This window comes from Tursiops truncatus, chromosome 12 (assembly GCF_011762595.2).
Source record: "Tursiops truncatus isolate mTurTru1 chromosome 12, mTurTru1.mat.Y, whole genome shotgun sequence".
NCBI classification, from domain to species: domain Eukaryota; kingdom Metazoa; phylum Chordata; class Mammalia; order Artiodactyla; family Delphinidae; genus Tursiops; species Tursiops truncatus.
The window spans coordinates 8,072,726-8,097,584 of record NC_047045.1 but is presented as its reverse complement, the minus strand read 5'-3'; the positions used below and the strand labels follow the sequence as shown (position 1 = coordinate 8,097,584).

Below are 24,859 nucleotides of genomic sequence, written 5' to 3'. Positions count from 1 at the left end.
TACAAACTGTGACGATAGCAGGTGCAAAGGTGATCAGCACCTAGCCCTACTTAGGAGGCTTGAACAGTTCACACACATTATACAAGGCCAGAGTCTAAACCCCTTAACCAGACCACAGGTCCTCTGCCTGTCCCTGCCTTCCCTGACCTGCGACCGGGCATCTAGCCACACGCGACTCCTCTGGTGCCAGCGCTCCAGTCTCTGCCCCAGCCTCCAGGGGTCTCGGCTCCTGCTGCTTCCTCTGCTGGAAGCACCCATGCTCCCAGCGGGTCCCACCCGTCCTGACATGGCCTCCTCCAGGAAGTGTCCCTTCATCCTCCAGTCTCCTACAACGCTTCCCTCTGGCAGACATGATCATGTGATGTCCAGTACAGAGGCGATTCGTTATCGGTATTCTTCGTTCATCTGAAGTTCTCTGAGACAGACGTTGTTTCTCTTCTGTTCACCATCTCCAGCATGTGACATTCAACAGGTCTCAATAAATTTTTTTTAATTGACGAAAAGGAAACAGGAGGATGAGAGCATCTCAGAGGCACAAGCAAGAGGAGGCCCCACATCAGCAGTTCTCACTGTCCTCTGAAAGGGCACTGGCTTGCTCACGCACTTCTCTGAAATCTTATGCAAGTTATCTGTTGGGGTGGCCAAAAGATTCGTTCAGTTTTTTCTCCAAGATGGCTCTAGTAGCACTTAGTTGTCTTTAACTTCATTCAAAACAATTTTGTTAGATTGTACTGTGACAGCTGTCACATCAGTGTGCATTTAAAAAAACATCAAAATTGGTGAACTTTTGCGTAACCATTTTAATACTGAAGATGGAAGAAAAAAAGCATCCTTTCGGCACATTATGCTTTATTATTTCAAGAAAGGTGAAAACGCAACTGAAACACAAAAAAAGATTTGTGCAGTGTATGGAGAAGGTGCTGTGACTGACTGAACATGTCAAAAAAATGGTTTGTGAAATTTCATGCTGGAGATTTCTCGCTGGACGATGCTCCACGGTTGGGTGGACCAGTTGAAGTTGACAGCAATCAAATCGAGACATTAATTGAGAACAACCAACATTACACCAAGCGGGAGACAGCCGACATACTCAAAATATCCAAATCAAGCGTCGAAAATCATCTGCACCAGCTTGGTTATGTTCATCGCTTTGATGCTTGGGTTCCACGTGTTAATGGAAGAAAACCTTCTTGACCATATTTCTGTGTGCCATTCCCTAATGAAACGTAATGAAAATGTTCCGTTTTTGAAACAAATTGTGATGGGCGATAAAAAGTGGATACTGTACAATAATGTGGAACGGAAGAGAGCGTGGGGCAAGGGAAATGAACCACCAACAACCACATCAAAGGCTGGTCTTCATCCAAAGAAGGTGATGTTGTGTATATGGTGGGATTGGAAGGGAGTCCTCTATTATGAGCTCCTTCCGGAAAATCAAAAGGTTAATTCCAACAGCTCCGAATGAGACCAACTGAAAGCAGCACTCAATGAAAAGCGTCCAGAATTAGTCAACAGAAAACGCATAATCTTCCACCAGGATAACACAAGACCACGTCTCTTTGATGACCAGGCAAAAACTGTTACAGCTTGGCTAGGAAGTTCTGATTCATCCACTGTATTCACCAGACATTGAACCTTCGGATTTCCATTTATTTCAGTCTTTACAAAATCCTCTTAATGGAAAAAATCAATTCCCTGGAAGACTGTAAAAGGCATCTGGAACAGTTCTTTGCTCAAAAAGATAAAAAGTTTTGGGAAGATGGAATTATGAAGTTGCCTGAAAAATGGCAGAAGGTAGTGGAAAAGAAGGGTGAATACGTTGTTCAATAAAGTTCTTGGTGAAAATGAAAAATGTGTCTTTTACTTTTACTTAAAAACTGAAGGCACTTTTGGCCAACCCAATACACTCATTGTCAAATTCAGAATTTATTTTGTAACTAGATGATAATTCCATTTCACTGGATTCCAGTACTTTTATAGAGAGAGGGGACAAGACTTTGACCTTGAAAATGGCGCTGGCAAAGGCAATCGTCATGCTTTACTGTCCCTCTATTCCCCACCCTTCTCTCCCCCACCCCCAGCCATGAGAGAACACGAAGTGGGAACTCAGTAAAGATCTCCTTCGGGAATAGGAGCTAACGTCCTCCCTTCAATTATTCTTAAGACCAGAGGTTCTTCTCTAGGCCACCACCGAAGAAACTCCCAGAGTAATCCAAGTGTACAAACGCACCTACTGCAGAAGGAAAACTGACCTGGTAAAACAGGTTTCCAACTACCACGTTCCAGGATAAGGTGAAAAAGTATCAAGTATTCTAAAAATACCAGTACAATTAGTTGAAGGTGGTAAGGCAAAATGCTCATCTATCTTTTCAAGAAAAGATCACATTATTTTCTTGATGATTTTTTCTTCTTACTCTCTCACCCTTTTTGACAGAATAATGTTATATAATAAAAATCTGGTGCCTCAAAATGCTGAAAAATACCTTATGGATTAACTGTAAGCAATACATCACTTCAAACCCATTTTGGAAATTCTTGAATATATTTTCCAAGTGAAGATTTGATCACGGCAGTTCTCAAATGGGCTGTCTCATGACCTTTCAATACACTGTGAAGCTTTACTTTTTCAGGAGTTGAGAAATCATTTAAAAAATATAGTTTCCAAAGCAAATTACCTTCCATGGTATGTGTTAGGTACAAAAGCTGAAAATACATTTACTGAACTAAAGTCATACAAAAGAAACCATCGATTAAACGCATCAGTAGGAGAGTTAAAAGACTTTTGACAAGCTTAACTCAGTAACCATAGCCACCAGATATGTAGAAGAAGCCTGAATTTTAATACGCTAACTTTAAAATCATTGGATAAGTCACTAAGAAATGCAGAATTCTGGAGAAATTTCAAATAGAAGTCCTGTAAATGCCACATCAGTCGCCTGGCAGCCCACAATTTAAAAAGGGCTGACTGAAATGTGGCAGTATTAATCCGACAGAACTCAAGTCAGTGGTGCCAATGAGATACAGCCTCTGGGCAGCGTGTGAGCCCCGCGGTTTCTAGCCCCACCCGCCCCTGCGCTTGGGCCCCTTTGCTCCTGCCCCCCTCCCTCCCCGCCAGGCGCTCCTCCCAGGAGCTCCTATGTGTTAAGCGCTCCTGTGCCAGGCACACAACAGAAATGCAGTGGGCCCTACCTTATTTAACTCCCATAAGAATACTGTCAAAAGTGGATGCCGTGATCATCCCTATTCCACAGAAGAGGAAACTAAAACTGTAACAAGAAGAAGTAACAACAACAACAAAAGCCCAACTTGAAACTGCTATTTCAGGGTAATCTTAAATCACCACCTGATCATTCATCATCTAAGTTTCTCATCCCTATCAGGAAGGACATCTTAAAATTTATTGCAATTCACACTGTCTTAAAATTATTGCTCATTTATATTAATGAATTATATAATCACCAGTTAACTGTAAACAGAGCTTAATGAAATTACTAGTGCTAGCTCTTTTATTATAATACAGTACAGAAACATTGTTTCCACAATTTCTAAGTTGAAATAACGGATTTAATTTTACTTTTATTGTGCTAAATACTAGTCTTTATACATATATAGATACACACATAGAAAACAAAATAAGTGAAAGTTTTCCTGTTTTTAAACTTTTATATAATACTCAATTATATGGCAACTGATTGGAATAGTAATTTCATGTGAAATTCAGACTGGAGAATTAAAACCTTTGTGTGATGCAAACTCAAGCATGTACTCTAACTGCATTCAAGAGGCTACTTGTGAGGGATGAGAAGTGGCAAAGGAGGCAAGAAATGTGTAAGATAAACTGAAACAAGAACAAGTGAGTGCTCATTTTAAAGCTACCAACTCCCAGCAACTATTAGCTGTTTTTCCAAGACAAAACTGAGCCAGTCAGGGGTAAGGATTAAATAGTTAGAGTTACCTATACATTTTCCTGGTGCAACAGATTTTCTTTTTGATGATTATAATAGCAAATGAATCACGTGAGGATGGAAGTATGTGGAGGGGGAAGCGAGGGGGTGGTGGGGAGGGAAAGAAGAGGCGGGGGAGAGGGGAGAAGAGGAAGAGCGAGGGGGGAGAGGGGAACAGAGAAAAGTTGCTGCTGGAAAAGGGCAAACAACATGGCAGAGCTCAACCTCATCTGCTCGATACCTGCTAGATCTCCTAAGAACTCACCTGATCAGTGTTGCCAGCTATGCTGCACCACTACTTACGGGGAGTGAGGGGCGGACAGACAGGACAATTTCTGTACTCAGTTTTTCAAATGTCCCCTATCACTCATTCATTAAGGAATACCAAGGAGGGCAGACTCATTCTGCGTCCCCGTGGCGGGAGAATTCTAAGGTGGCCACCAAAATTCCCACCCCTGGTTTACACACCCTGTATTTTAAAATGATTTCTTAGAATTCCATATAAAAATATATTACTTATGCTTTAAAGTTTGTCCTTTTCCCCCCACAATGCTGTAAGTAAACTTAATTTCATGGATGTGATAAGCATCACTCTCAATATTGTCAATTTTTACTGATTTTTCAAGAGATTTCCTCTCCTACACCCACTGTAAATGCAGCCTAAACGCTATAAAGGGTACCTTTGCTCCAAAATATACATTAATCATACTTTAAACATTGTTTTAGAAGATTTTTTTTAATGGTCAGAGACCATGTATTACAATATCCTTACTTTGTTAGTATTTGGTTGAATTTTTTAGTATACTGCTTCTCCATACGGACTGAAAAGGAAAACCAGCTTATATGCAAAGTGAGAGGAAATTATTGTCTCTAAATTGCGTGACAGATGAATTAGCCACACAATTAACTGGCTTATAGCTTTATTATTAATCTAGGAATCAAAGACTTAAAAAATGACTACAGCCCTAAAGATAATTAGCCTTAAACAGCATTTAACTGGGATAGGAAAATTTAATCAGAAAGAAAAACTTAAAAAGGATCAGTGATATAACATATTTGGATCACTACAGTAAGGTCTCAACTATTATTTGATAATACTTGATAATAACCAATGAAAATGCCATGTTTTAATAAACTTATATCTGGACAGATCCACCAAAGCCCTTAAAAGAAGACAGATTTTCCTTTTTTGTTCATTTCCCGAATCTAGTAAAAACAATTATCTCTCCTCCATTTTTCAATTAGTGACTTTATCTTTTTGCAAATTTCAAAAAAAATTAATTAAATGCCATTTAAGCAGTTATCAGACTCTTACATAGAATATGCTCCTTTCTGAATCAAGGGTCCTGCTTTGTGAAAGCTCATTAACATTATATGACAAAAACTTCCAATATTCAAATTTTTTAAGTATGTAACTAGCACATTTTCACAATAAATAAACAGAGCTGTATCGTATGTTAAAGTTCCAAATCTACTCAACAAGCATCAATTGGCAATAGAGATGAAGATTTTACTTACATTTGTAATAGCTATAGCATTTTTATCGTAGTATTTCTTCTTTTCATATTTATCTCTGATGAAAAATTCCACTGCTCTGAAAACAGATAACTTAAGGAAAAGCATGAGTTCAGTGACATGTACACTCCCCTTTATTCATTCGTCTCCACAAAGCCTGGACTTTAAATTCAATTTTCCTACTCTCCGGGCTGTATTTTACTCACACACTATTTCTGCAACTAAATTCTGCAACCTACTTTTCTTTCTGCCAAAGAGTCTATCTCTTTCAGGAAATTTTCCCCACTCAAGCCGATTCTAAAAAGAAAAGTAACCACATTTCTCAATTCCATCACGCTCCACAGCCCTCTACCCTGACTCAGCTCTAAATTCACTTCATGTTCATTTTGGATTCTCAGTGTAAGTAAAGAAACTAACGCCCATGCAGCAACCACAGCGCACCAGACACTGTGTGCTGTCCATAGTTTTTTTCTGTTTTTTTTTTTTTTTTTTGGCTGTGTTGGGTCTTCGTTGCTGCATGCGGGCTTTCTCTAGTTGCAGCAAGTGGGGGTTTCTCTTCATTGTGGAGAACGGGCTCTAGATGCGTGGGCTTCAGTAGCTGTGGCACACGGGCTTAACTGCTCCACAGCATGTGGGATCTTCCCGGACCAGGGCTCAAACCCGTGTCCCCTGCATTGGCAGGTGGATTCTTAACCACTGTGCCCAGGGAAGTCCCTGTCCATAGTTTTTTCCTTTAATCCTTCCTCAACACAGTAATGTGCATATTATAATTTCCACATCATAGATGAAGAATCAGCAACTTGGAAAGACTAAACAATTGTGATTTCAATACTTATGTCCCTTCCACCATACATGGCTGCCTCTGATTGTATCAGAGAAGATTCTCTGTATATTAGAAAAACGGTGGCTATTTTTTTTCCTGCAAAGGTTCTAGATACGGAGAAGTCAAGAAGCTAAAACCAAGGTGAGAACTATTCAATTTTCTGAAGTTGGGGGGACCAGCCCTACCTGTTGATAGATGAGTCATTTCTAGTGGGATCCAATAGCCCTGAGTTATCTTACAGAGATGACTTCTCTTAGCAGTCCAACAACCATGTCTTTACCATATCCTACTAAAATGGAACTTCTTCCATCAGGGATTTGTAACTTTTTAATTTTTTAGTACCATGAACCTCTTTGATAGTCCAGTAAAGCCTGTGGAGATAGTGCTTTTAAATGCATAAAATAGTATAAATTGGGCACTGACTTAATAAAAACAAATAAAAGCCTTAAAAAAAGGGACTTCCCTGGTGGCGCAGTGGTTAAGAATCCGCCTGCCAATGCAGGGGGACACGGGTTCAAGCCCTGCTCCGGGAAGATCCCACATGCCACGGAGCAACTATGCCCGTGTGCCACAACTACTGAGCCTGTGCTCTAGAGCCCCTGAGCCACAACTACTGAGCCCACGTGCCACAAATACTGAAGCCAGCACGCCTAGAGCCCATGCTCCGCAACAAGAGAAGCCACCGCAATGAGAAGCCCACACACCACAACGAAGAGTAGCCCCCGCTCGCCACAACTAGAGAAAGGTCACGTATAGCAACGAAGACCCAACGCAGCCAAAATATAAATTAATTTTTTAAAAAGAATGCACTTAAAAAAAAACCTTAAAAAAATGCATAAAATAAAATACATAGAATTACAAAGGAAATGAATTACACTGAAATACAATCTCTCTGTGGATCCCCAGGTTAAGACATCCTGTTCAAAGAGAAGTTACCTGAAGCAGTAAAACAATGTATTTTCAGTCAAAACCTCCTATTAGAAATTAATAAAAGCTCTTTAAATTGACAGTTGAGGCCATAGGTAATAGAAAGAGTTGACAGACAACTATACAGTGGGTATTAAAAGAAAGCACTCCAAGGGGGCCAGGGAGGGCAAGTAAGACAGAAAATCTAAACGTTCAATTTATTAAGTAAGCTGAATAATTGAAAGCCATTTTTAAAGATGGATTTTTATAAACTGAGTATGTGAAAGGTACTTTATCTCCTTTTGTCCTCGTAAACTATGAGGTAGGTGCCATTTTACAACTAAAACCAGGCACAGAAAGTTTAAGAAGTTCTCTGGGATTCTACAGTACAAGGAAGGGAGAGTTGTGATGATTCGAAACCAGAATGTCTGACTTCCACTTTTTTCAGAATGTTACTGGTCATCACAAGTTCATTTGTGAATCAGTCATTTATTTCTGCTAATGATAACAAATGCTTTCAAATCTAGAGAAGAAGGTCAAATGTGGAGAGTGCCTTTTATTTTCAAGGTAGCCTTGGAGACCCTTTCAAGTGAAAGGCCCCAGAGCTGTCAGAGGTTGATTATTTATTTAGATATGTGAACATTTTGGCAGCCAGTACCAAAAAATTACCAAAACACCCCAAGATTTTCATAAAATGCAAGAATGTTATTTATTCCAACTATTTCACATGTAAATAAGCTAAATGTTAAGTTCGCACATGACTGTAAATCCATGTTCAATATTACATTATTCTAGTTTTCTAACAGGAAAAAACGAAACAATCAAAAAGAGAGGCCCTTTGGATGAGGTGTGTGAACGTGGTGTACTGAGCAACTTTCACTGCAGAGACAACTATTTACCACCACAAAAGGGAAGAGAAAATAGAATTTACTTAGACTGATGTCATTTCCACTCTAGATGATAGGAAATATGTTTACTGTTTTTAAAAACTGTATACTATTTTAAAAACAGTAATTATATTTCTAGATATAAATATTACATATAATATGCATATAGTTATTTCTTAACTAAGAAAATTTTGGAAATCTAAATTCTTTATTTTTTTTAATTTATTTATTTATATATTTTTGGCTGTGTTGGGTCTTCATTTCGGTACAAGGGTTTCCTCTAGTTGTGGCAAGTGAGGGCCACTCTTCATCACGGTGTGCAGGCCTCTCACTATCGCGGCCTCTCTTGTTGCGGAGCACAGGCTCCAGATGCGCAGGCTCAGTAGTTGTGGCTCACGGGCCTAGTTGCTCCGCAGCATGTGGGATCTTCCCGGACCAGGGCTCAAACCCGTGTCCCCTGCATTGGCAGGTGGATTCTCAACCACTGTGCCAGCAGGGAAGCCCCTAAATTCTTAAAGTATAATTTTTATGTTTAAATATCTGGGAGGTGAACAACACTGATATTTTTCCTCCTTAAAGATAGAAACAACAGTCTATTTTGGATATTGTTTAAAGTGTACTACATATTTTTTTAATATTTATTCATTTATTTTGGCTGCACTGGGTCTTAGTTGCAGCATGCAGGATCTTAGTTGTGGCATGTGGACTCTTAGTTGCGGCATGCACGTGGGATCCAGTTCCCGGACCAGAGATCAAACCCGGGTCCCCTGCATTGGGAGCACGGAGTCTTAGCCACTGGACCACCAGGGAAGTCCCTCAAGTGTAGTACATATTAAAGCCTGGAAAGATTTTAATACTCTCATTTATGAAATGTTTATGACAAAGGAAAGATTGTTGTTTATGACCAAAATTTAGTTTTAGGAAACTAATCATTAAGATTAAAAATAAAGTATATAAAATAATTTAACCACTGTAAAACTAAAATATTGAAAACTATGATGGTTTTATAAATATCGATTTGAAAAAGGCAAACATTTTAAGTATACAATCTTTTGTAGTGAAAAACAATACTAACATCTGATGAAATGATATGTTGTGTGAATTTTCAGAAATGACAGATATCCGTGAAATCTTAATTTATACTTAGTGTATTTTAAATAAATAATTCAAATATAGCTGAGTCTGGTTACTGTTTATGATATTAAAAAAGAAACCCTATCAGAAATTATCTAAGCAGTAAGTAATTTTAAAAACTTAATGTGAGATGAAAGCTGATCTGTTTTTCAAGGACATAAAAAAATTAAAGCATCAAGATAGGACGATGTACTAGGATATTCCTCATTATTAACATAAAACATTGCTTTTTAAAAAACAAAGCACACCACAAAGTGAACTTTTAAAACTCAGTGGAGTCACCTGAGAAGAACTGTGATTCAGGGCACATGCCACATCCTTGGATGCTCTCAGGCCCTACATGGCCTCTTAGGCCAAGAATGTATCACATGGTCCTCATGTATTTTTGTAAAACTTCCCAAAAGCAAGCCAATTCTTCACTGTTAATTCACCTAAAGAAACGCTGATTTATTCCCGGGGTCAGCAAACTTTTTCTTAAAGGGCCATATAGTAAATATTTTAGGTTCTGTGGGTCAGTTGGTCTATGCTGCAACTACTCACTTCTGCATTTGTAGCTCCAAAGTAGCCACAGAAAACTGATAAATGGATGGGTATGGATATGTTCTAATAAAACTTTATTTACAAAAACAGGAGTTGGCTCATGGGCCTGTAGTCGCTGATGCTTGAATTCTATTCCAACTCTAGTGGGCCAAGAACAGCCCAGTTGGATTTATAGAGGATCTCTGTGTCTGCAAACTGCCACTGTAGACAATGTAAGGGATTTTCAAGGGAAATTTGACAATAATTTTGCATTATATGCTGACTATAGCACTAATTCTCAAGGAAGATGGTCTCCAATGCATACCCTCATTTCTGGTACCAGTAGTGAAAATGACAATAATACTCCATATCTTACCAAGTTGTTGACGGTTTTGTGGATAATATAGATAAAGCCCTCAGCATAGTACCTAACAAACAGTAAGCATAAATGAAGTTAGCTTTTATTTTTGTATAACTTGGTGTCAGTTTCCTCACCTTTAAAATGGCGATAACACCAAGACTCACCTCGCAGGATTAAACACGCTAGTGTGTGGAAAGACCTAAGAGCAGTGGGGGACAGAGTGACTACTGTTTAACCCTCAGCTCTTATTATCAATCACCATGCTCTGACAGGCAGCTCTTTTAAACACAGGGCCCACAGCAGAGGGGGAAACAGAAAACTGCTGAGCCAAGGCTAAGATGGCGTGCCTATCATCAACTTTAAACAGATGAGCAAGTGAGAAGCAGCAACAAAAGAACCAATAAATTTGAAGATCAGGGAATACTTATCTTCATTTTCCAGCATCCAGCTGCCATTTGAGACAAAAGGGCTTATTACTGACAGAGATCAATAATACAACTCCTCCCCCACAAAAAGAAATAGAACAGTAATATTTTCAGCAAATCAAGGTAAGGAATATACCAATGACAGCGCAAGTTTAGGTGGCTGATTTGGGACTTAGTACACAAACAACGAAATACCCCAGAATACCCGCCACGCCTTTGGTCACAAAACACTCAGCACGGCACCCTTCACTGTCCCAATCCTCAAAACTAACAGACAGCAAGCACTACAGAAGTCCAGAAAAATGTTCACATCACTATGTGTTTTATCTTTTCACATGTATTTATTTGTATTTTAAGATTTTTCCTTTCTTTAAAGATGTCACTTAAAATACAAATTAATATCTATTCCCAAGAACAAAATGTTCCAGTTCCAGACACACAACACGGATAGCAGTAAAATTTTCAAAAGCTCCACGGAGAATCACCGCTGATGAGCTCTGGTGCACACCAGAACTCATGGAACTGAGGTAATTAAAGTTATCAGATAAGACGAAAGATCCGAATGAAAATCTTTAATGTAAAGCTTTATCGCCTGTCGTGCACTCGTACATGCCGCGTAGAATTAACCACAGGCCACATGAGAAATTACAGTTTCACAGCAGCTTCTGCCTAACTTTTGTAAATTGCAAAGCTTTTAAAAAGTAACAAATCTTGTTAAGAATGCAGTGAGGTCCCATATTATGTGAGTTTTACTTGCCTCTAAGGATGAGACAACTATATTTAAATCAGTAAAAGTGCAGAGATGTTAGGCTTCTCAAAGAGCACTGAGCTTTAGAATGATTGATGAAATAAAGAAAAAAAGGGGACTGGTTTTACTAGTCTCCCTAATAATAGCTCCAAATCACAGTGTTTCATAATTAAAAGAAGGGATAAAAGTGACGTAGCTGTAATAACTAAGGTAAAAAACATTTTTAACACCTTTGTTGGAGTATAATTGCTTTACAATGTTGTGTTAAGTTTCTGTTGTATAACAAAGTGAATCAGCTATACGTATACATATATCCCCATATCTCCTCCCTCTTGCGTCTCCCTCCCACCCTCCCTATCCCACCCCTCTACGTGGTCACAAAGCACTGAGCTGATCTCCCTGTGTTATGCGGCTGCTTCCCACTAGCTATCTGTTTTACATTTGGTAGTATATGTAAGTCCATGCCACTCTCTCACTTCGTCCCAGCTTACCATTCCCCCTCCCTGTGTCCTCAAGTCCATTCTCCACGTCTGCATCTTTACTCCTGTCCTGCCCCTAGGTTCTTCAGAACCATTTGTTTTTTTGGTAAAAAACATTTTTGAAGACTACAGTATTACATTAGATATAGAAGCTGGTCTCATGGTCCAAGAGATGTCATCTTATACTCTTATCATTAGTAGTCATCTATCTCAAATGTCTTTAGACAAAATCCCTCTTTAGTTTCTGACAATCTTAGATTATCTTTCTGTAAACAGCAAGAGGTCAACACATCATATGAACATGACCATAATTTGCAAATGCTTTACAAGTAACATTTAGTTTGAAAAATCAAACACACATGCTTGAACTAACAGTAGCAAAGACACACATTATCTAAGAGCCTGACCTGAATCATACCAGGTACTCAAAAACTGACATTTTCACCTAGACCTTATGGTCTTAGCTGCAAAGAGTCCCAAACTATAAGCCTATCTATTTTTAAAAGCCACCCACCAGGACTCAAATGTGACAACACTGATTTTAGTCAGACTATCATCATTAAGTATAATAATATCCAAGTGTCCTTACACACGAGGGAAAGTCTGGAGGCTTTGGGAAGTTTCTTAACAGCTCTTTGAGAACCCTACCCCCTTGCCTGCCAAGGATAAAAATATTATGCTCTATCTGAGCTGCTCTGAAAATTTAGAAAGCTAATGTACATAAAGTGCCAAACTCAGGGCTTGGCACACAGTGAACCCTCGCTGAGCAGGAAAGCTACTGCAGTTGTTTCCAATGCCACACCCTCACTTTGTCAAAGGTCAAGGACTTACTGATGCCAGACACCAATCAATTCACTACAAAAATCTCATCTCTCCTGAAATGTTTAGATAAGGACCACACATTTAAGGACATAGCAAAAAACACCAGAAAAAAGAACTCACCATCTCACTAATCCTTTACTTCTATTAGGTTCACCATAAAACGGATAGTAATTACTTAACAGAATTCCTACGAATGTGTACCAAATGGTACACAGAAGAGGGCAGTGTAAGGGGACACAGAGGTCCTGTCCTCCCCTGAATACCTTCAGGGCTTTGTCAAAGCAACACGGCATCATGGGGATGAACTAAATAACTTGGAAGCCACATTCATCCACCAGATACCACATAAAGGACACTACCCCAAATCTCAAGAACCTCAAGTAATTTACCCTCTTAACGTTCAAGAGAAGTCCAAAAACCCAATTCAAACCAAACCAACCCCCAACACACACAACACACACAACACACAAACTTCCAGACAAGGGAGATGCTTCAATTTGAGGGATTTTATACATTAACTCAGGCTTGGGGGTGAGAAGCAGAGAAAGGAATAACCTAATACAACCTGCAAGCAGTGGTAACAACCACCTGGAACACAGTTTATTTGCTCTGTGGTATCTCCTTCCACCATGCTCTCTTCCTCAGGATTCTGCCCTATGCCCTCACTTTCCAGAGGAGAAGGAAAACAGCATTCCCAAGAGTCTCAATAAAACCGCAAAAAAGAATACAGGACCAGGGACTTCTCTGGTGGTGCAGTGGTTAAGAATTTGCCTGCCAATGCAGGGGACACTGGTTCGAGCCCGAGTCCTGGAAGATCCCACATGCCACAGAGCAACTCAGCCCGTGCGCCACAACTACTGAGCCTGTGCTCTAGAGCCCGCAAGCCCCAACTACTGAGCCCGCGTGCCACAACTACTGAAGCCCGCACGCCTAGAGCCCGTGCTCCGCAACGAGAAGCCCCCGCAACGAGAAAAGTGCCCACGCACTGAAGCGGAAAGTAGCCCCCTCTCTCCGCAATGAGAAAGCCCGCATGCAGCAATGAAGACCCGAGGCCAAAAATAAATAAATAAATATATTTATTTAAAAAAGAATACAGGACCACTGCCCTAGGTAAACACAACTTTAGCAAGCATTTTTCTATCAGCTACGTGCTAAGTGACTCTCCTTGTCTACACTGCATTTCCTGCTTTCTTTTAGGGTCCAGACTCCTGTTTCCAGCTTCTAGATGGGCATCTCCATGCATGTGTCCCACAGACACCTTATCCTGCCCAAAGTGATGGCTCACTGTCTTCAATTTGTAACCCTTACACCTTCATCTGGTACTGAATTCCTTCCCCGATGAAGAAGTTTACCTCACTCACAGAACCTTAGCCAAGCTAGGAAACTTGGGGTCCTTGCAGTGTCTTCCCTGGAAACAAAGGCAATCTTTTTCTTTTTAAAAATTTTTTTTTGCGCTACGCGGGCCTCTCACTGTTGTGGCCTCTCCCGTTGCGGAGCACAGGCTCTGGACGCGCAGGCTCAGCGGCCATGGCTCACGGGCCCAGCCACTCCGTGGCATGTGGGATCTTCCCAGACTGGGGCACGAACCCGCATCCCCTGCATCGGCAGGCGGACTCTCAACCACTGCACCACCAGGGAAGCCCAGGCAATCTTAACCTAATCCAACTGCCCCTGCCTTCCCAGTTCCCTTCCAGTCTCCCCAATTCCCTCCTGCCTGTTCTCAAGTCTCCCACGTAATTCATCTCTTCATCACTGCTCCCCTCAGGGCTGTACTAGTATTCTACATGCCCTCTGTGACTCCACAACCTCCTCCAACTCATCTTCCTTGTGGGAGAAGCTAATATTTCTAATGTTTCTCCTGCCTCAAAATTCTTCATGGCTTTTCAAATCCTTCAATCCTTTGGGCCAATGAAATGAGGTACTGCTCTATATGCTACCTATATGCTGCTCTACATGGTACTGAAAACCCTTCACAATCTGGAAAAATGAGCTTCTTCTGCCACTGGCCCACGAAACTTAAATCTTGTCATATCAAAACTTTAAAATGTCAAGTGTCCTCACACCTTCATACTTCTGCTCACACAATTTTTTATGCCTGAAATGTACCACCCACTCCTACCCCAGGATCTTGCTATAATAAAAATAGCCTGGGATATCAGACTGCTAAATGTGTGGGAAGGAGGTGGAGGAAGCAGAAACAGAACAGGACAAATACTAACTTCTTGAGTATAACCCAAAAGGTTTCTATACAAATATGAAAAAATATATATATAATGGCCTGTATCTCTGAGAAAAGATCAATTTTTTTCATTGTTTGGTCACACAAACTGTTTTAGTATACACATGGGTAGTACCTGTTCTTTTTTTGTTTTTTTAAGCTAATTTTTAAATATTAATATTAAACATATTAAATATTAATTAAATAATTAAATTAATTAATAAATTAATAAAAAAATTAATTAAATATTAAATATTAAACATAATTTTTTTTAAATATTTATTTACTTGACTGCGTCAGGTCTTAGTTGAGGCATGTGGGATCTTTCGTTGTGGTGCATGGGCTCTGCTCTTCCTTGCAGCATGGGGGTTTCTATCAAGTTGTGGCACACGGGCTCAGTAGTTGTGGTGTGCGGGCTCTCTAGTTGTGGCGTGAGAGCTGCATAGTGCGTGGGCTCTCTAGTTGTGGCACACGGGCTCGGTAGTTGTGGCGCAAGGCTCTCTAGTTGTGGCGCACAGGCTCTCTAGTTGTGGAGCGTGGGCTCGGTAGTTGTGGCGCAAGCCTCTCTAGTTGTGGTGCGCGGGCTTGGTAGTTGCGGCACGCGGGCCTAGTTGCCCCCCCACCCCGGCATGTGGTATCCTGGTTCTCCGACCAGGGATCGAACCCGTGTGCCCTGCATTGGAAGGCAGATTCTTAACCACTGGATCACCAGGAGAGTCCAGTACACAACTGATCTTTAAGAAACTACATTATATTGCCAAAATCACAAAAATCACCATTGGATAAAATCACATATACCTACAGTCAATTAGATAATCTTATTCTGATGAGCTTTCTCTCAAACTTCAATATGAGTTCGAGGAACCCTATAAAATCAAACAATTTCTCTTTAACATGTGAAAAAAAAATCCTCACTAAAATGCCTGTGAGAAAATATTCCCCTCATTCATTAGGTCAGATGTGAAAGCAGAGAGAGCCATGCAGCCTGTGACCCACGGAAGGTCAGCAGTGACAATGACCCCACATCCCTGCCACCATCCACGTCCACCAAGTATGGGATTTGTCTGTCAACTGCTTCACATAAACATAATTACCACATAAAGGTGATCAAAGGAAATTCCTCCAGGGACTTCCTCCAGGGTCGGGGAACTAAGATCCCACATGCTATGGGGCAACTAAGCCCATGCGCCACAACTAGAGAGCCCATGCACTGCAACTACTGAGCCTGTGCACTCTAGAGCTCACATGCCAAAACTAGAGAGAAGCCCAAGTGCCGCAACGAAGACCCGATGCAGCCAAGACCTGATGCAGCCAAATAAATAAATAAATATTCAAAGGAAACTTCTCTGGAAATGATTTTTCAAAAAGTACTCAAGATGCTCACAAATCAAACCTCTAATAATAGTCTGAAGTAATAAACAACCTATATGCTCCAATCAAGAGTTGGAGATCAATCAAGAGGAATCAGTTTGGGGCTTCCCTGGTGGCACAGTGGTTGAGAGTCCGCCTGCCGATGCAGGGGACGCGGGTTCGTGCCCTGGTCCGGGAAGATCCCACATGCCGTGGAGCGGCTGGGCCCGTGAGCCATGGCCGCTGAGCCTGCACGTCCGGAGCCTGTGCTCCGCAACAGGAGAGGCCACAACAGTGAGAGGCCCACATACCGCAAAAAAAAAAAAAAAAAAAAAAAAGAGGAATCAGTTATAATATTTTATACTTAATAATAATTACATAAAAATACTATATAGATCATGTATTACCAGATTCCTATTAAAAACTTACCATATACAAAGCATAGCTCAGGGCAAATCAATTTCTATTTTTCATGACCAACAGTATGATAAAGGTCATATCTTCCTAAATATTCAATACAAAGTTAAAATATGAACTATAAAAATGAGCTGATTCTTTTAAACCCCACAATAAAGAAATGTTAAAGGATACTGATCTGTCTGTGGTCTTCGAAAGTTCTCTGGAAGATTGGCTTCATATAGTAGTCTTGCTTTAGTATTTCCCATATCTTGCATGCACTATAATAAAAAAATCACATATTTTCATTACTCATATAAACATTAAAAAGTAATTCCTATACACACATACATACAAACACCAGACATTTATCATTTCCAATACATATTCTTTAGAAAAATAATTTAAATCACAACTATGAAATTAATTACTCAAGTTCAAAACAGAAGCATAGTTTTAATCCTTCACACGTCTTCAACATACGTGGATCTGCAGTTTTTGAATGTCTTTTTCCGTGACTACAATACCACCTTCATTTACACTCACTACTTCCTAAAAGTGGATTCCCTGGCAGTTCGTGGTATTACTATTGTTTTAAATGTACCACTTGAACAACACTGCCATTTCTAAGGCCAATAAGTCAAGATCAAATTTTCTTTGTTTTAGGCTTCAAAATACTCTGAGGTTTTCATGATTTACAACCAAGGCCACAATGGAGAGCAGTGAGGCAGAAATAGGGCCGCCCGAGAACACAACAGAAGTGGATTCACTTCTTTGGGGTTATTAATCTCTTTAAGATTCTGCCAAAAGCTATGGATCCTCCTCTCGCTACCAAAAAACTGTGCCTAATGGCCAAATTTTACATACAAGTTCAGGAGTTCACAGGACTCTCCCTAAAATCTATCAACCCCAAGAGTAAGAAACATTGCTAAGGAGGCATAAGATAATTAAACTGGTTGAAATGATTATTAACTTAAGTTTCTGGATCACCTATGAGTAAGGACTAACCAAAGAGTACTTCCAGGATGTTCTATTACATTAGAAACTGAACTAACATTTACAAACAAAACATTACTCTATCACTATTTTACATCATTTTCAGGGAGCTTAAGTTCCCTAAAATGTTTTAACTGGTTGAAAGATCTGCTTTTAAAATTCCTTTTTCCCCTGATTTCCTAAACACACACCCCCCACCCCGTGTCCCTAAGAAGACAATCCAGGCTTAACAGATCACTAGATGTCATCCTTGGCTTGTAGCCCTCAAGGGGATACAGAACCACCTTCCTTCAGATAAAAAAATACAGTGACTTTTCTCCCAGCTGAGAGTTCTAAGTCATGCAAGCTACTAATGTAAACCCGTTTCTGGATACCTACACCACCCAACCTCAACATAAGAATTCTTTCAGGGTAAACGAGATTTCTAAGTCATTCCTCTAGAGATGATGAGAAAGTGAAGTAATAAAGGGCTGGGAAACATTAAGGGATAGTAAGCTGAAAAACAAGAAAATGTTTTGCTATTTAGCTCTGGAGAGAAGAGAGTAGGCCAAGGGCTCCCCCGTGTCATGAGGCACAGTAGCATGGAGTCAGTCAGTGTGAGGAGGGCTAGGGAACAATCCTCTGAGTGGGGAGAAGAGCGGAGAGAGCGGAGAGACTTTCAGGACTGCTAACCCTTCCTGTTTTCCATCGCAAGCATTCAATGACGCCGCCTCTTTGTGCGGGGGCACATGGGAATTCAGTAGTAGAGACGACCAACTCACGTCATCATAAAGGCATCAAATATTTGGAAAGAACGAGACCAAGAGAAAGTGTGCATAATATATGCAATGAAGCAAAAAGTAACTTAGATACAGCTCACAGAAACTACAAAAATAAGAAAACCTGAAGTTTCTAACACACAAACAAGAGTACATAAAAATTTTAACAGAAAATTTAGTAAGACTAAAAACAGTATCTGCTATACCTGCCATATCTCATTGATCCAAAGTTACATTTTTCTTCATATTATAACATTCATGAAGTAGAAATGCATCTTACAACTGATCGTGTCTTGTAAGTGATCATTTTTTTCTAATTAGTCCATAAAATGTAGTTGTTTCTTACAATCAGTGATATTATCTTATTTCAATAAATATGACTCTATACATTTTATATAAATATTCTCTTTAATATAGGTCATTAATATTTTATTTTGGCAAAATAAAAAATTAAGAACAAGGCATACATGTACATTGTACCAAATTATTTAATTTTGTTCTACGGATGCTATCCATCACAGTTAGACAGGAGGAAAAAAAGGTATAAAATCTGAAAGGGAGAAGTGATGTGAAATTATGAGCCATTTCTACAGCAGACCACTGCCAAAAAGTGACCTGACGCAGGTGCTCGTGTGTGTGTGCGTGTCTCTGTTAGCTGGGACTGGGGGAAACAAGGATTCAATAACATCACGGATGTAGAGAGATCATTTTGTAAGGAGAAGGAAGACACTAGTAAGCTCAAATAATTTCTAAGTTTCTAAAAAGTAGAACAGAGTAGGGTGGAAGGAAAGTCTGCAATGAAAGGATTACTGGAGATGAAACTGGTTCAGCCACTGGAGATGGTTAGAGTGAAGAGAAAAAAACAACAGGAGCTGGCATTCCTGGAAGGTGATAGGAGTGTGGTACAAACTACCTGTCCTCAGAGTGTCAAGACACTACAGGCAAGGGCCCTACAGAACACGTGAAAATTTTTTCTATTGGACTTAAGAGCAAATTCTGGTAATTGGCAGAAGAAAATAATGAAACAGCCTAACAGCTACAATAACAAGCATTAGCCTCAATATCTTATTAATATATATAAATAATATAGTATTATAAATTAGATGTATTATATATAATATATAAATTGCATATATATTATAATACATAAATTGCTTATATATATGCCATTTCAAAGTTTTTAAAATCCTGATTTAGGTATTATTACCCTAATTTGACAGGAAAGGAAACTGAAGCTGCAAGATGTTAAGTAACAGGCCCAGGAGTCTCCATTAGAATTAAACTCGACAGAACCAACATCGGCCACTGGCAGTCTAGACACCTCAGGCTGCAGCCAATGGAACTAGGGACCATGTCACGCAGGGCTCATGAACACCAGGCTCTTTGCTTTAGCGGCTCAGTTTTCATTTTACAGATGAGGAAACAAGCACAAAGAGGTTCCCTGCTGGGTAATTCAAGGAATCAGTTACAGAGTTTTAAAAATATTTTAAAAGAGATATTTATTTACATAGTAAACTATACTTCATCTCAAAACTGATTTTTTAAAAACAAGGCAAGCATCCAGTGAGCAGAAATGTATTGATATTCTTGACAAACCATTGTAAGAATAGATGAAATACAAAGTCAACATTCATTTTTACTTTAAGAAAAAATATATTAATATATTGAAGAATAAGTGAAATGTGTACTCCGCAGTTATGATAAATGCCATTTAGGCAGGACATATTTAAAAATTGTTATTTACTATGCCTATTAAATTCAATCTGTCCTCCTTTTATACTTTATATGGTCCTAGAAAGATGAATTTTATATTGTATATAAATGAACGATCTTCATCCAAAACCACCACCATTATAACCGCAAAGCAAGGCTTCACCTGGAAATGGTATAATAGGACACACTTAAGAATCCCAAAGCCCACTATTAAAAGCACTTGTCCTCATAATCTGAGTGCTTTCAGTTTCTCCCCCACAATCCAGTACACAGAACAACAGTTGCCCAAAGCCTCACACATCACTTGAGATTCAATTTTTAAAAATACTGTTTGAATCAAAATGCTGAAAAGCCTCTATGGGCTAAACACATTGTCATCACAATCTAATGAAGATGAAGCATTTCTATTTCTGAAACTTTCTAAGTAGACAACATATCACCCAGTCTCAGTTTTTGCACTAAAAAACAATAAAACTGGGCTTCCCTGGTAGTGCAGCGGTTGAGAGTCCGCCTACCAATGCAGGGGACACGGGCTCGTGACCCGGTCTGGGAAGATCCCACATGCCGCGGAGCGGCTGGGCCCGTGAGCCATGGCTGCTGAGCCTGCGCGTCCGGAGCCTATGCTCCGCAACGGGAGAGGCCACAACAGTGAGAGGCCCGCATACCACAAAAAAAAAACAAAGAAAGAAAACAATAAATCTTATATTCTAAAAGAGTTCTAAACTTTTTAACGTTTTACAGAGACTAAAGAGAACTGAGGTTGTCAATTTAAAGTTTTAATTGGCATTTAGTTATTGGATTGTGTAATTTAATAAACATACCCAAAAACTAAAAAAAAAAAAAAAAAAGTGGGAATAGATTTTTAAAAGGCATAATCAATAAGCAAACAAATGTAATAGGAAATTTTATTTTTATGTAACACTACTGTGTATGTTTAAAAAAAAAAGGCATTGTTTTATGTCAATGGGGCATCTCCAGTGGAAAAACATGGTAATTAAGCAGCACACAAAAACAGTTTTACTGCAAAAAGGGCCATGAAATGAATGCAAAGATAAAAGGCAACAGGAACATACAGAAACAAAGTGTGCCCAAGTTTGTCACTGTCAATATCAGGAAATAATAAAAGACAAGATAAGTAACAGGCCACCAGAAGTTCCAACTCAATGATTCATTCTCCTGAGAATAAAATCTGTCACATTTTTTCTTTTCTTTAACCTTCCAAACTCCTGGGGTGTGGAATGTAACTACGTGAAGCCACTACTCCAGGGCAGGCTGCTCCTATTTGCCCTAGCCCGCACACCCAGCGCAGTCCAGCCCAGGGCCTGGGTCTGTGTTTAGGAGCCAGGCGCCTGGGCCTCCCCTCTCCTTCACCTTGTGCGCCCTCCCCTTTGCTCAGCACCTACCCCAAGTGTCCCTGGAGCGTCTCCTGTACTTTCTCTCTCTCAGCAACAACCATTTATGAGCAAACTGAAACCCACATTAATGGACTGTTTCAGGAAGCTATCTGCATAGTTTTCATAAATTTTTATGTGTATACTGACTTGCCCTTTGGGGTTTACTGGCTATTTTTAAAAATGGAATAAGTGGAAAAAAAGAATAACAGCTACAAAACAAAGGACTGAGATTACTAATTGCTTTGTTGCAAATGACTAGGTTACAATGTGGCAATTAGATCTTCTAAATTCCCAATGGCAAAAATGCAAAACATCAAAATAATCAATAGAATCTTACACATTAGCATGTCATGGAAATACGCTACAGGTCTATGCTAAATCTGGAGGAAAAAAAGGTAAAAAACTATGTAAATTAAAACACTTCTACCCATTTTCTGAGAAATAGACAGGGGTGGGAGAGAGAAGACTCTTACTCCCAGGTCAAAAGATTGTTGTGTAAGAATATGAAAATAGCTAAAAATGTGTATCACCTGTATGTCTGTATATATGCATAAAACATCTCAGGAAGAATATACAAGAAACTGAAAAACAGGCTTGTTCCTACAGAGGGACACTGGATGACTGAGGGACAAAAATGGGAGGGAGACCATCCATTTTACACCTTCTGTACCCTTTGATGTTTGTACCGTGTCCATATGTTTCCCACTCCCCAACACAATAAAAGAGTTAGAGGGGGGCTTCATTAATCCTACACTGTTCCTAAATAAAATACATCCAGAGGGAGCTTAGCCAGGGATCCAAGCAGCATGTGACTCAGAGCAAGGAGACCTCCTCTCACTAGGGCCCTCCACCTCCACTAAGAGAACAGGGTCTCCTGACAATCCGAGACGTTATGATCGAATAAAATTAATACATTTAACAAATCCCATCCAAGAATATCTCACAGTCAGAATACATTCAAAATATAAATATGGCATTTACATGCCAGGTGTTTTCCCAGTATCATTACCTTCATTACTGTTGCTGAAGATGACATCATTAAACTTTCAACTATTAGTTTTTGCTTCTTAAGATTTCCATGTATGTGGTTTTGTGCGGGAGAGGGAGCACCACTTGCTCTATTTTCTATTCATTAAAATTTGTAGAACACAAAGACTAACATTTCAAACTGCCTTAGCTGAACGTGCGTGCATGCGTGCGTGCGTGCGTGTGTGTGTGTATGTATATATTTTAAAACCTCATAATTAAACAGAGAAATTGTAGTCCCTGGCAATTCTTCACGTCAGTGACTCACCTCTACTACCACTTGAAATTTCCCAGAATAGTTCTCTATCTTCCTCTCAAAAGCCACCAGGATTTCTTGCATAGGAGCAAGCTTTTCAGGACTGGTTTCAAGATCTTTTGGGTTCCAGCTGCTGGAAAAGAAGGGCCACTGTTTTTGGTCTCAGGAGCTCTTTGGAAATATTTAATACAGAGTCCATTCCTTCAGTTTTCATGAAATTGCGTTTTAGGGGAGTTGATCTCTTTCTGTTTTAATTGTTTTTAAGAACAAAGTAAGTAAACCACACGTATTTAAACATTAAAATTGTTAAATGATGATGTGGAATCAGAGGTACCAGTTTTCCTATTTTTCACAGTTTCTAGATATTCTCAGATCTTGATTCATAAGTTGCAGCATTGGCTAAGTTGCTACAAATTCAGAGAATGAATTTTTTTTAAGCAATAAAATTAAACATTGTTATGACAAAACTGGAAAAGTTTCACATTACAGTCTTCTGTCATCTCTACTTACTATGAAATCATACGATTTGAAGTCCAGGGATAAACCACTACTTTCGTCCTAGGTGCTTAAGGCCCAGCTCAGGAGTCATCTGGACTCTTGCCCCTTCTGTCAGAAGTCTTTGTGATTCTAACTTTAATATTTTTGTAGATTTATCCCGTTAATCAACCTCATTGCCACTACTTCAGCTGAAGATCTAGTCACCCACTGCCTAGGCCACTGCAGGAACAAGCCCCTTGGATTTATGTTCTTAAAAGGAACATAACGTTAGGTGTCGCTCTTCAACTGAGAACACGTTAAGAGCTCGTAGGCTGTCCCTCTCCCCATCCCCCATCCCTCACAGGATCAAGGCCAAACCAGCCCCTGCCTACAACTTCCACCTTCACCCCCTATGCACATACAACAACTGCACCCGATAACTACCTTACTTTCTCAAATATGACACGTTTTCTATCTTTCTGCCTAGAAGGCCCTCTGCACACTGCTGCATGCTTTTAGAAATTAATACATAAAGGTCACTGTCAAAAGGTAATGAGACATTTAAAAGATATGTTTAGAACTTATGATATCACTAGACACTGAGGGTATTTTTTTTTTTTAAGGGAAAAAAAGGAGCCACTACTAAGTAACTTGCTGAAGATGGCCCGTCATTTAGCCAACAAAGCCTAACCCCAAGCCCAGGTCTACAGAGTCCCAGGCCAGCGCCCTGACCACACCTGCTATTCTCGATCATCTTACATTCACACAAAGCAGGAAGAGAAGCAACCTCGCCTCTAAAATACTGTGTGCAATGAAATTAACAATAATTGTTCCCACATGATCCACTCACACAGGTATTCTACATTCACTGCCACTCAACAACTTCCTACCCAGTAGAGCACTGCCTATGGGATAGAAGCCCTTATCTTCAAGTAGCTTGTGATTTCTTTGGTTACACTCAGTCCCACCTAGATAGTACGGAATTAATAGGGTTAATGAGTGACTTGAGCCAAGAACTATAGCCAGTCACTAGGAAAAGGGAACTCTAAAAAGCATTACTGATATTTTTAAAAGTTTAACCTCAAAAACAATAAAATCAAGAGAAAAATCACAATCGTGCACATTCAGATTCAAAATAAATGTGACCTTTCCCCCAGTGGATTGTTTAAAATGCAAACATCCTATTAAACTTCACAGATTAAATTTTGCTATAGACAGTATCACATTTCTTTCTTCACCTCACTCTGCACATCAGGTAATAGATAAACCCAGCACTGTGCTGCCACCTTACTCTGCTTCTTTGAGGACACATTTAACGATCCTGGCAAGGAGGTGGCATAAGTTGAATCTCAGTCATATGGTTTGCAAGGCAGAAACTGAGACACAGATGTAGAGAACAAACGTACGGACACTAAGCAGGGAAAGCGGCAGGGTGGTGGTGTGCTGAACTGGGCGACTGTGATTGACATGTATACACTGATGTGTATACAACTGATGACTCATAAGAATCTGCTGTATAAATAAATAAATAAATAAAATTAAAAAATACAATGAGAATATGGGCCATTGCAGAAAATCTGTAAAATGGATACACAATTAAAAAAAAAAAGTTAAATGTGTACATGAGGCCACAATTTGAGAAATTTCATCAGTTTGATGGAATTATAATGAGTCCTCCCACAAAATAAGAAAAAAGTTGTTTGACCAGGGGT

The 24,859-nt window shown here is 39.6% G+C and overlaps 1 protein-coding gene across 6 annotated transcripts in view; it reads right to left on the bottom strand.

Moving 5' to 3' along the window:
• Nucleotides 1-24,859, bottom strand: part of SMAP1 (small ArfGAP 1) — a 158,931-nt gene that overhangs the window by 67,892 nt on the left and 66,180 nt on the right. For 5 of the 6 annotated variants that reach the window (XR_002175183.3, XM_073789341.1, XM_019929275.3 and 2 more), the window contains 2 exons: nucleotides 16,723-16,808; nucleotides 5,463-5,538 (listed from right to left, as the gene is read on the bottom strand). Coding sequence is in view for 4 of the 6 variants with exons in the window: in XM_019929275.3 (XP_019784834.1) it covers nucleotides 5,463-5,538; nucleotides 16,723-16,808 (162 nt within the window). In the remaining 2 variants the exon portion in view is untranslated. Of the gene's footprint in view, nucleotides 1-5,462; nucleotides 5,539-16,722; nucleotides 16,809-22,682; nucleotides 22,804-24,859 lie in introns of those variants that run through there. The other variant, XM_073789340.1, reaches the window with a different exon arrangement.